Source organism: Eschrichtius robustus, chromosome 10 (assembly GCF_028021215.1).
Source record: "Eschrichtius robustus isolate mEscRob2 chromosome 10, mEscRob2.pri, whole genome shotgun sequence".
Classification (NCBI taxonomy): Eukaryota; Metazoa; Chordata; class Mammalia; order Artiodactyla; family Eschrichtiidae; genus Eschrichtius; species Eschrichtius robustus.
In genome coordinates this window covers 70,006,471-70,018,993 of record NC_090833.1, presented here as the reverse complement: position 1 = coordinate 70,018,993, position 12,523 = coordinate 70,006,471, and the positions used below count along the sequence as shown (strand labels likewise).

The 12,523-nt window shown below is 37.1% G+C and overlaps 1 protein-coding gene across 5 annotated transcripts in view; it reads right to left on the bottom strand.

Moving 5' to 3' along the window:
• FOCAD (focadhesin) overlaps positions 1–12,523 on the bottom strand; it is a 311,119-nt gene that overhangs the window by 209,406 nt on the left and 89,190 nt on the right. For all 5 annotated transcript variants that reach the window (XM_068553655.1, XM_068553654.1, XM_068553656.1 and 2 more), the window contains 2 exons: positions 6,997–7,084; positions 3,855–4,057 (listed from right to left, as the gene is read on the bottom strand). In XM_068553655.1, coding sequence (XP_068409756.1) covers positions 3,855–4,057; positions 6,997–7,084 — 291 coding nt within the window. The remainder of the gene's footprint in view (positions 1–3,854; positions 4,058–6,996; positions 7,085–12,523) is intronic.

The following is a 12,523-nucleotide window of genomic DNA, read 5'->3' as shown; positions in this document are numbered from 1 at the left end:
GAATGGAAAAATAAAACGTGGTATCTCCATACAATGGAATATTATTTGGGAGTAGTTTCTTTTCGGAGTAATAAAAGGGTTCTAAAATTGATGGTGGTGTTATGTACACAACTCTGCAAATATACTAAAAGCCATTGAGTTGTGTACTTTAAATGAGTAAAGCATATGTATGAGAATTTTATCTCAATAAATCTATTTTAAAAAATAACCAGCCTCCCACTGCATGACCCTTGGCAAGTTACCTATCTTCTCTACGCCTCAGTTAACTCTTGGATAAAATTAGACCAATAATATTAGCTACCTCAAAGAGTTTGAGATAAAATCAAATGACTTAATATATGGCAAAGCACTTAAAATGGAGCCTGAACGTAAGACATGCTTAATAAACAGCACCATGAAGCAGGGGCTTTGCTGCCCATCTGGCCAGGGGCCGGAGAGCTTCAACCATTAGTCCAAGGCCACACAGCTGGAAATGGCAAAACAGAACTATTTCAAAGGTACTGTGAGAAATGAGTTGACCCACATAACTTCTTACACAGAGCATGTGCTCAATAAATGTTAACTTTAGCTATAAATAGGACAACAATCTATTACAAATTTTGATTTTTTTAAGAGACAAATATTCAAAATGCTTCCTGCTTACTATATACTACTTCAAAGCAACTGTGAACGAAACCTACTAGGCACTGCTTTATTCCAAGGTAATAAAGTTCACAGTACTTTACTTAAGTTTGAATAAAGTACCTTATCAAAAAATACAAATGAATAAATGTATGACAAATCCTAGCTCAGTCACACTGTCTCTAAATCTTTCTCTTGACTAAAACAGTTCTCCAGAGCTGAATCTTGCCCTACTATATAATAGCAGGAATTTAGCTTTTAAGTCTCTTTGCCACTTTATCTCACCCATCCATGGCTGCCAGGGGCACACAGGAGACCCCAGCAGTTGGCTTCCTGTGACCCAGCTCTGGCCTACGGCACTCCCAGCACACTTCACCAACTAGCAGGCCATAACTACAATCTTTCCAACAAGCTGTGATATCAGCCTTGAGCGGGGAGATCCATTTAGTTCCATCCTTGTGCACTCTCCCTCAGTCCTAGAAGTAGTAACTGCTCCCTACATTTGTTATTGCAATATTCCTTACAGCCTCATTTACAGCTTTCAATAATTAGACACCTTTTACTAGTTAACAATTTTTCGTATTAAGTTTTTCTTTGTTCAAATTATCAGTGTGGTTTCTCTCTCCTAACTAGACCCTGACTCATACACTGGTGCTTTCTCCACCCTCCCCGCAACATTCTTTGGGGTAGGGGGCAGCAAGATTTTAAGGACTTTAGAGTTTACAACCAGTGTTTGATTTTTTCACCTAGGAGAACACAAATAGGTGGTTTTAAATATCACATTTAATAGCTACAAAGGGATCCTGTTTTTCATACACCATAAATAAATAAATAAATAAATAAAAGCTTTTAGATTATGTTAATCTTTTATTTTAAAGAGATGAATGGCTGGCTTGGTATCTTTTTTAATTCTTAGAAATTGGGATAAGTTAAAATATGTTTTATTTCATGGTTATCACCATTTCAGAAATGGATAGGTAATAGAGAACTACATGGTACAGTATATTTACCCTTGGTTTCATTTATCATAAGAATTGTACTTCTGAAGAAATGCTTTATTTCTAAACCAAACACTCTTAAGTCGGAGTCACCAATTTAAAAATAAATAATAAAAATATAAACAACAAAAATCTGTGATTTTAAACAAAGTCTTTCTGTAATAAATCAAGACAGTAAAATGATTTTGTGTATTTGTATCAGAAGCACACATTCCTCATTGAACAGAAATTTCTTGAATGTCTACTATGCGGCCAACAATAGGTCAGGTGTGGAGGATGCAAAGACAAATAAGCCAGGGTGTTACCTATTTCTTTAGGTATGTGGGAAACAGAGTATTCAGTTTAACAACTGCTAAAGTATTTTTAATTTTCCCATCTATAATCAGCTGAAAAAGATAATGCACAAACACCTAGGGTGGAAAAAATACCAAAAGTTCAACAACTGTTGCAATTTAAATATTAACATGCTTAGAAAATAAAGGCAAAGTGTGAAAAGGGCCAAGATTCCTTCCCTCAGTGAGCTCACAGCATAGTCGAAGGTACAAATATGTACCCCCTAAATTAAGACACAACACAACTGAGTAATGCTAAAAGTACTTGGATGCAAAGGAAAGAGAGTAATGAATTCTGACTCAGGGAGGCTGAGAACACTTGGCTGGGTCTTGAAGAATGAGTAGATCAGGCAAAGGAGACAAAAGAGCATCCTGTGCAAAAGCAAAGATTCAGGAAGAGACTCTCGGAGAGTTTGGGGCAAGTTAAATTTACAGGTATGTTTGGAATCTAGAGTCCGGACGGGTGCAGAAGAAAAGCCAACAGTAAACTGTGGCTTAAATTATTTTAAAGGGTGATCATATATCCACTCAAAGGCTCAAGAAAGCAGCACACTAGCATCAGGAGGCATTTATTCCCTAATAGCATTCCTTCCTCCTCCCTCTTCACCAGCTGCTGAAGAGAAAAATCCAGCTATTAGTGCTGATGAATAAGATTCACTCACACCTGAACAAATAGTAAGCTGAGTACTTACACATTAGATATAGGGTGATCCTCAGTACACATCACTCATGATTTAAAGGAACAGAACTCTCAGACATAGTGTCCTGTCCCTACCCCCATTCAGAATCCAAGTATTGTTCTCTATGGGCAAACCAAGAGGGAAGGTAAAAGGCTATTAGAAATTTTTGGCCACAGCGTGTAGTCCTGTCAGAGCAGATGCAAGAACTTCCTTCTATTAATGCAAATCAATTACCTATTTCAAGTTTTAAAGTTTTAGTCAAACAATTAGGATTGAGGAAACTGTAGCATACATTCAATTTGCCTGTAGGCTACTTTCTGCTGTATGATCAAACAAGAAACAGGACCAGCAATCCCTAACAATGCCTGGATTTTTGCTGCCAGAACATTTAATGATACATTATTAGAGGAATCTCTGCTTTTGCAGACAGAACAACTGAGGCACTAGCTTGCATTTATGTAATGCCTCTCTCTCTGGCGACTTAAGATGCTTCACCAGTTTTATCTTCTTTAATCCTCATTCAATCCCCATAAAAGTCATAGCTGGGAATAATGCTACATTTTACCGAAGGCAAAACTCAAGTACCAGAAAAGAAAGTCTGACGAATATAGGCCTAGAACCCAGCCACTAACCAGACACTGACAATACCTCTACATTACTCTAACAGGAACAGTGAGGCTGACAGAGCAGAGTGGGGTAAGAAGCCCGCAGGCAGGGATAGGAAAGGAGTGTGACAGCAGAGTAGGGCCACATACAGGAGGCATCAAAAGCCTCTTAGTTCTTACAGATCCCAGAACTTCCAGGCAATTGAGATTCCCCACCATGGATTGTGGCAGGTCTAGCAATAAGCCGCACTAATCGACAGTGATGACAAAAAAGGGCTCCATGCTCAGAAATGTTGGAGAAGCACTAGGTTAAACAGAACTAGCTCCTTTTCTGCAGGATTCCTCAGGACCTTTAACTACTAATGTACACCGGCAACTCAACAAGCAAAAGAGATTACACAGCATTTCCAAAACTTATTTCACAGCCGGACTACTGCCCCCTCACAGTCCAGAAGAATATACTAACATCTACACCAGTGCCTGACAGAACGGTAAAGTTCAATGACAGAATTTAAACCCAGACAGATACATCATTAGGAGGTGAGATTATCGGCAGTGACTTAAACCCCACATCACCAATTAACCTTTATGTAAGAGAAACAAGGACGAACTCGTTACCTTTTGGTGGTCGTCTCTGTAGCACTCCTGCTGTACCATTTCTAAAAGCTTTAGAGCCAACTGCTGCCTAGAGGGGCCTTCTTCGTCCGGGGATATACAGTCTTTCAAGGCAGTAGAAGATAATATCTGCAGAACTGGCATCACTAACAGCAAGGAGGACTTTGGGATTTTCTGACCCTCAGCAGAAGAGAGAAGCTTCAGAGCTAGTTATCAAAACAACAATTTACAGTTTTTAAAATTAATACTACAGTCAAATAAAATGATATTTTGTTTAAGAGTAATATGCAAAAAGTTTTCTTGCCCCTTTACAATTGGGTCAGACACATAACTAAGATGATAAACCTTATCCTTTTAGAAATAAAAAGAATGTAACAATTAACTCTTAGCTAAAATAAGCTGTTAATGTATATAATTGAAAACTTGATGATACTCTTAGAGATAATGCATATCATATGTCAAAAAGTAAAATCAACTCTTTTGTAGGTCAATGTGAATTCCTTTAAAATTCAACTTTTGCCTTTAGGTCCTGTCAGATCCTCTGCCCTCAACAAACAGAACCAAGAGACCACAGAGTTCCTGATCTGTGGATAACAAGATCAACATGTGTGCTTCTCTTAAAAACCCAGCTGAGAATTGTATCGAGATGCAGAAGTAAACAAGGTGAAGCAGGGCTGTCCTTCAGCTGTAATTGCTAAGAAGCAAATCAGCAAAGTCTCAAAGTCCATAAGCAGCAAAACAATCTAACGCATTTTTATATTCTTGTTTTTAACATGGAAACTCAACTTACACATCAGAAACATACACACATGTACAATCACTTACTTACGTGTAGAGTCTCCCCTAGACTATGAACAGAATGATTAAAGAATAAATATACTTTCTTTTCAGTTACTGAATGAACGCTGATTTACTGAAAGCTGTTATTTGTAGGCTGCAGAGCAAGATTATTAAAGTAATCAACTAACTTCCCCACTACACTAAAAAAATTCTATAAACCTTAAATCACGTCAGTGAATTACCAGTACTATTTTTTTTTTTTTTTTAATTTTTATCTTTTGGCCGTGCCACGCAGCATACGGGATCTTAGTTCCCTGACCAGGGATGGAAACTGCACTCCCTGCAATGGAAGCATGAAGTCTTAACCACTGGACCACCAGGGAAGTCCAATATTATATTTTAAATCACTTGGAAGTCAAACCTGAACATGGCATGAAATACAAACCCCTGCGGCTCTGACACTACTAATTTACATTTTTTGCCTAAATGTTAGTTTTAATCCATAATTGTCAGTTATTATGAAAATCCATTATCTTTAACAAAACATGAAATTCATATAATACAAACATTTCTATATTCCTTACTATGGATCTTCCAGGCATTTTTATAAATTGCTACTTACAATCAAGGCCAGTGTTAATAATTAAGAAGCATAACATTGTATCAGTGCTGTGCGTTTTTTAAATTTGAAATAACAACTATTCTCTTGTTATCCTATTTCTTTGAACACTCTTTCCCAATCTACTAAACAATAGTTATTCATTACTTTTCAACATGACACACTGGCTCAATAGTTTTCAATATGGTTTATTCAATCTATCTAAAGTAACTTCAAATCAGAGACACTGGTTTACAAAAGAAAAAGTCTTCTACCCAACAAATAATAAAAGTATTGGAGTGTTTGATCCTGTATCAGCCTATCATACATGAGCCACAATAAAGGACTATAGCTTCAGAATTAGGAATGTGGTTTCTCTGTGGCTTTGAAATGTTTTTTTTTTTTTTGGTCAAAAAACAAAATCCATTTGAATGAAATACCCAGAAAAGACACACTTAGAGACAGAAAGCACATTAGTGTTTGGGGGGCTGAGGGTGGGAACGAGGATTAACTGTAAATGGGCACAAGAAATTTGGAGGAGGGGGGTTGATGCAAATGTTCTAAAACTAGACTGTGGTGCTGGTTGCACAACTCTAAATTTACTTTAAAAAGCACGTTATTGTATACTTAAAAATGGTGAACTACACGTTAAATAAATTTACCTCAATAAAGCTGTTTTTAAAAAATAACAAAACTATGGCTGTCAGAAGTAACTGGACTGGAAAATTATACCTATAGGAGGATGTCGTGCGTACTGCTGTAAGGGAAAAAACTGCAAAAGCAGTTCAGAAAGGGCCTAGGGAGGAGGATACAAAGAGCATAGGGCCAATAAGCAAAAGCAGGGTAGGAATCAAAGCCCTTAAAACAGCCAAGGGTCCCCTCCACGTGCTAAAGCCATTTCCAAGACAGATCGTAAGTGAAAGAGCAATTCACCCTCAAAATCATGATGAATTAAAATGCCCAGAAGAATGAGCTACACAATCGGTATTTACCTCAAGCACCTTCTAAAAATGAAAGTGGCAATGTATCAATATATCATGGCATCATACATATACATCATAATTTAGACAAGATCCTACATTACTACATGGATTATGGTGGCCCAACTAAAGCGAGGCAACATTAATGTAAAAGCCGCATTTGAAAAGTGTGACTTGTTTGCCAATCTGCCAGACCTGGCACCTTGATTCTTTACCACATTATTCGTAAACAGAACTTCTTTTGCCTCCCTTTAGACCCATTCCTCACTTTTCTTTAAGTCAATACTGGATAGTCAGAAGAATGTTATCTTTCATTTGTTCTAGGCAGGTTAATAGAATAATCATACATTAAGTATCATTCAATGTGGCACCAGTTTTGAATAGTACAGGTATACAGAGTTTTAAAAACAAATGCAAATGCTAAACACTTATTTTCCTTCAAGGGTTTTATGCTATTGATTCTGTTTGCTATACAAGTGTGAATAAGCTGGCATGCCCTTCAAAATATTTACCAATGTCACTGCCATATGATTTAGATCATAATGTTCTAACGAACAGCTGAGATACTTGGTAAATTATGGTATATGGAACCTTGCACAAAACACCTTTTTGGATAAGAAAAAGAAAGTTCTATTTGATAATGACTAAACAGAAAAATTTCAGAATGGACACTCAAAGTATATAGGACTTTTTTTCTGCAGCACAGCAAGAAATGTAGTTCAAGTGACTCCTGCCAATACTTGTGTTATACTTAACGTTTTACTCTTGTGAGTGTATTTTTATTTACCTAGACTTAAGATTGGCTTCTGCTGACTTGCCGGAGTCTGTAGTAGTAGTAAAGCTATTCCAAGTATGACTGGTTCAACAGGAAAATCCTAAAAAAAAGTAAAGAGTTGAAGAAGTTTCCAGAGCCAAGGCTTTATAACATGTATCCAGGAAGAGTATATTTAACATGAAATATTATAAACCTATCGTACAAAATTATTTACAGTAAGCCTGCTGTATTAAAGGAAGAACTGTTGAAGGCCACAGCAGTCACATATAAATTCAAAATGTTATATCTGGCCAAAAAGCAATAAACTATAAACCAAATTAATTCAGAGGAAAAACTTGTAGTCTTCAAAACAGTCAGTCTTTGCAAACCACTGAACACTACCTGAAATACTTAAGAATATTTCATTTCTGCAAAGTAGCTCAATTGTCTGCTTACCTAATACAGACATGATTCATCTATACAACTTACATAATAAATTATACTTAACAAATTTTAATAAATCTTGTTATTATAATAAAAGAAACAGTACCAGAGAAGCAGAGATTATTTTTAAATTACAGTAATTTATTAAGTATATTTAAATACAGCAAAGCAATAACGATAGAAACTTAAAGTCATTAATTTTACCAAGTAAAATGAAATGAAAAAGAAAAAAAGGATATGTACATTAACTTCTTATAAGTAAAATGCAAGTGGCATAAGATAGTACTTGAAGTTTCTAAATAAAGAAAATTATAACGTATTATGGAACTAAAGAAGAAAGGCCCAGCACACTTTGCTAAAATTATTTCATTCTGAAATTTACAGAAGTGCCTGCAGAGCAGAAATACCTATGAATCATGAGGACAGGCAAAAAATAAAAATTTTAAAAAACCACAAAAATTAAAAAAAGAAAATGTGAGGTAGAGTCATGTGTTAAACACTCAAGAGAAAACAACTTAGTCTGACACACTCAGAAGTTACAATTTTGGAAATACTATCAACTCTGGGACAAATTAATAAATGTATATCTACATCTTAGTTATACCATCTGAAAGTGAAATTAAACTGCAAAATCTTCTAATGTGCTCGTTTACGGACTTTTAACAACTAGCAAAAGAAGAAAATGTATGGATTTTTCTAATGGAATATATTCCAATTTGTGTCTTGGGGCCTATATGTGTTCACTGTTTTGAAATATAGTTGAGAATAATGAAGCAACTGTTATCTATTTGAGGACAACAAATGCATTTTGAAACCAATATATTTCCAGTATACACCATCACACCATTCTTTCCCATTTTGCTCAACTGCATTTAAATTTTGCATGTTCATTTAAAAAAAAAAAACCAACCAAATAAGCAAAACTCAGCAAGGTCATTTACATTTCAAATTTACTAGCTACCAAGAGGATCAGAGACAAATCAAAGTATTACTTGTACTAATGATATCATTGGAAAGCCTTTTTCACACAGGCTATCACTGGAAGGGCCACAAAGTAGCTTCTCAGGGTTCTGAAATGCACTAGAAGCATTTTAAAGGAATGGAACTTAAAGGTATGAAGGCATAAATGAAAATGACGTCTTCTAGGAAGAGTGAGACTGGCCTGTTCAGAAAGGAGGGTGAAAGGAAAAGAACTAAGGAGCAAGACACCAAAAATAAGGAAAAGTAATGGTAAATGATTAAACTAGATGATCTTAAATTGCTTACAATTCTGAGAGGTTCAAGTTTTTTGTGTGATTGACTGATTTTTAATGAACACCTGAGAATGGTATCATTTAATGAGCTCTTTTAATAAAAGCCTGTGTTAGACATCTCGTGTGCTACTTCAAATACTACAGCTATTGCTGTAGTAACTCTTGCTTCCTGCCCCAGGCCACTGAGAGATCCAGAAGTACAGGGAAGTTAAAGCCCCATAGGCTTGACAAATGGGCAAAAGAAGCCCAGGGACAAATGCTTCCCCCTTTATTCTGGATCCTTCTGGCAGGTTCTGAGACATATTCCATAACACTTCTCAGCATATTCTGTGATATCGAGCAACTGATTGCTTATAGCAGTGGCCAACTTGATAATACTTGCATTGTCTCTCTCATCTTTAATATTTCACTCTTCTTGTCTCTCTCCCACCTGCTTCCTGAGATCACACCTGCAAATGAACTCCTGTTGCATAAGCCTTTGCATTTGTGGAAACCCAGGTTCTGCTTTTGCCTTTAGGGAAACTTAGGGTCTACTTCTGGGGGAACCAAGGCTAACTCAGAGCCTATCTGAAGAAGTAAAGAAATGCCTTTATACTGGACCACAGATGTCACAGGAGTCTTAATGACAGCAAACCCTTGGAGTCCACACTACATCAGAGGTACATCAGAGGTATCTGAAGCAGACACAACAAAGACGGCAGCCCAGCTCACACAATCCCCTGTCATGGCTTTTCTACCTACACTGTCCTCTGCTCAGAGTTGACTGATCCAAGCTGGGCCAATCAGATCATTCTTCCTAGGAATCTGACAACGTAAACTGAGATACACAGTGAAGAAAGGTGGGTGGGACTGAATCATCTGATAGCAATGTGTTAGGAACAGGGGTCCCCAGCCTTACTAAAGCTGGGATGTATAGCACTCTTCACTTTGAGAGCTACCTAGTCTCCTCACAATCAATACCATTTTCTGTTAAGAGTACATATATTTCGGGACTTCCCTGGTGGCACAGTGGTTAAGAATCCACCTGCCAGTGCAAGGGACATGGGTTCCATCCCTGGTCTGGGAAGATCCCACATGCCGTGGAGCAACTAAGCCTGTGCGCCACAACTACTGAGCCCACGTGCCACGACTACTGAAGCCCGCGCACCTAGAGCCCACGCTCCGCAACAAGAGAAGCCACTGCAATGAGAAGCCCGCGCACTGCAACGAAGCGTAGCCCCCACTCACCGCAACTAGAGAAAGCCCACGTGCAGCAACAAAGACCTAATGTAGCCAAAAAATAAAAAGTAAATAAATAAATAAATTTATAGAAAAAAATACTACATATATTTTGCTTGAAATGGAAAGCACCTTAAGTTATCATTTAAATAAGGCTAAACATAGTTCAACTAAGACCAAATACACTGAAACTAAAGTAGCCTAAGAAATACATCCATTTTCAGTGTGCAATGAAATAAATCCAATATAAAAGTAGAAAAAGAACAAAGGGGAAAAGAAAAGTTAATGTAATATTTGAATTGAATATCTAGCTGATAAACTCAGTGATATAGGAATACAGGTATAGCCTCTAAATAAGATTGATTTATTCTACTTCATTTTGTTTCAAATTAAAGTGTATATAGACCTAAAGGGTATATGTTTGCAAATTAATTTTCCTAGGCTTTTTTTTACACCTCAGAAACACTGGGACAGAGTTGGGAGACAGGAAATTTCATAACACAAGTATTTTAACAGTTCTACATATTTTTTACTTCCTTCTAAAACTGTTAAAATATTGGGCAGAAGGAAGACACAATATAAATATGACCTTCTCCCACAGACACCATTTCATTGCTCTAAATAAAAGTATTCTGTAATTCTACATTAAAATCAATAATATTTTTGGGACTTCCCTGGTGGCACAGTGGTTAAGAATCCGCCTGCCAATACAGGGGACATGGATTCAATCCGTGGTCCAGGAAGATCTCACATGCCGCAGAGGAACTAAGCTCGTGCACCACAACTACTGAGCCTGCGCTCTAGATCCGGCGCACCGCAACTACTGAAGTCCACGCGCCTAGAGCCCGTGCTCCACAGCAAGAGAAGCCACCGCAATGAGAAGGCCTCACACCGCAACGAAGAGCAGCCCCCGCTCACCACAACTAGAGAAAGCCTTCACACAGCGACGAAGACCCAACACAGCCAAAAATAAAAATAAATAAAAATCAGTAATATTTTTAAAGTTGGACTCAAGAGCCAACTTAAAAAGATTCCTACCGGCCAAAAACAGGACAATTTGAATTTTAATGCGGACATTATCTGTAAGAAATTGAATTGCATCGAATATGTTTAAATCTATAAGTTCACACTACTTTTAGAAATTAGTAAGTAAAGGGAAAGAGTCAAGCATTTATCCGAACTTTTCTATATAAACTCTACCACTGGATAACCAAATAGTAGATGGAACCAAATACTTCTTTTAATAGAAGTATTCCAGCTAATAAATGAAGAAGAATAGATAGAATTAGACCATCATTTCTTTAACTCCTAATAAATTAATGGAACTAGGCATTGAGCATCAACAGCGACCAACATCATAAAAAGAAGAGCAACATATATTATGTGCTTCTTGATGAAAGAACACACCATTCCCTGTAGTCTTAGAAATGAAAAACAAAACAGAACAAAAACCTGAATCTGATCAAGCCTCTATAGCCAACTACCTGTTAACTGGGAAACATGTCAAAGTGAGCCACAAGGTTCAATCAGCAGATTTCAAGATGTACAAAACTCCATAGCTCACATAAGCCAGGTTTTTCCATATGTAAACAAACTGCCAATAAGAAAAGAGGTAGGGAAAGGAATGGAAGGAGACCATCTTTAGTGTAAAAGATACCTAAAAGATAGATCACACATGCACACACCAAAACTGTATTATGATATGTACAGATACACACATAGGCGGTAAAACTATAGAGAAACGTAAAGAAGCTACTACTATAGAGGTCAGGATAGTCAGGGGAGAAAGGAGGTTGTGATTAGGACTGGGCTCCTGGAAAACTTCTGGGGTGGCCAGAAAAGTTCTGTTTCTTGCTCTGTTTGATGCTTACAAGGATGTTTGCCTTACATGCAAAAAAAAAAAAAAAGAATTTTGAAAATTATTTGAGGGTACTAGTTTAAAATGCAGATGCTTGGGCCCCACACAGCCCTGCTAATTCAATAGCTCTAGGGGTAGGTCCTACGCATTTGCTTTTTTTTTTTTTTTTTTTTAGAATCAATTTAATTTATTTTGGTTGTGTTGGGTCTTCATTGCTGCACACAGACTTTCTCTAGTTGCAGAAAGCGGGGCCTACTCTTCGTTGCAGTGAGCAGACTTCTCATTGCAATGGCTTCTCTTGTTGCGGAGCACGGGCTGTAGGCGCGCGGGCCTCAGTAGTTATGGCTCACGGGCTTAATTAGTCCGTGGCATGTGGGATCTTCCCAGACCAGGACTCAAACCGGTGTTCCCTGCATTGGCAGGAGGATTCTAAACCACTGCGCCACCAGGGAAGTCCTGCATTTTTAATAAAATCCACCTAGTGATTTTTATGCACTCTAGTCTGAACAATTTGACTGGAATATAAACGTCACAGATCTTGTCTGTTTCATCTAACTGCTATAGCAAAGTGTCTGCCGTAAAAAACTGTCTACTACTCACATAAATCTACACAAACACAAAGGAACATTATGGGATTTACCTGTTAAGTACATTACATTTATGGTTAAGACAGGCAATTCCAAGTAATTTAACTATACAATATTATCTATATAATATTTTCTATATATTTTTGTATTATTAGTATAATAATATATATCAATATATTATCTATTATAGCTATATCTAA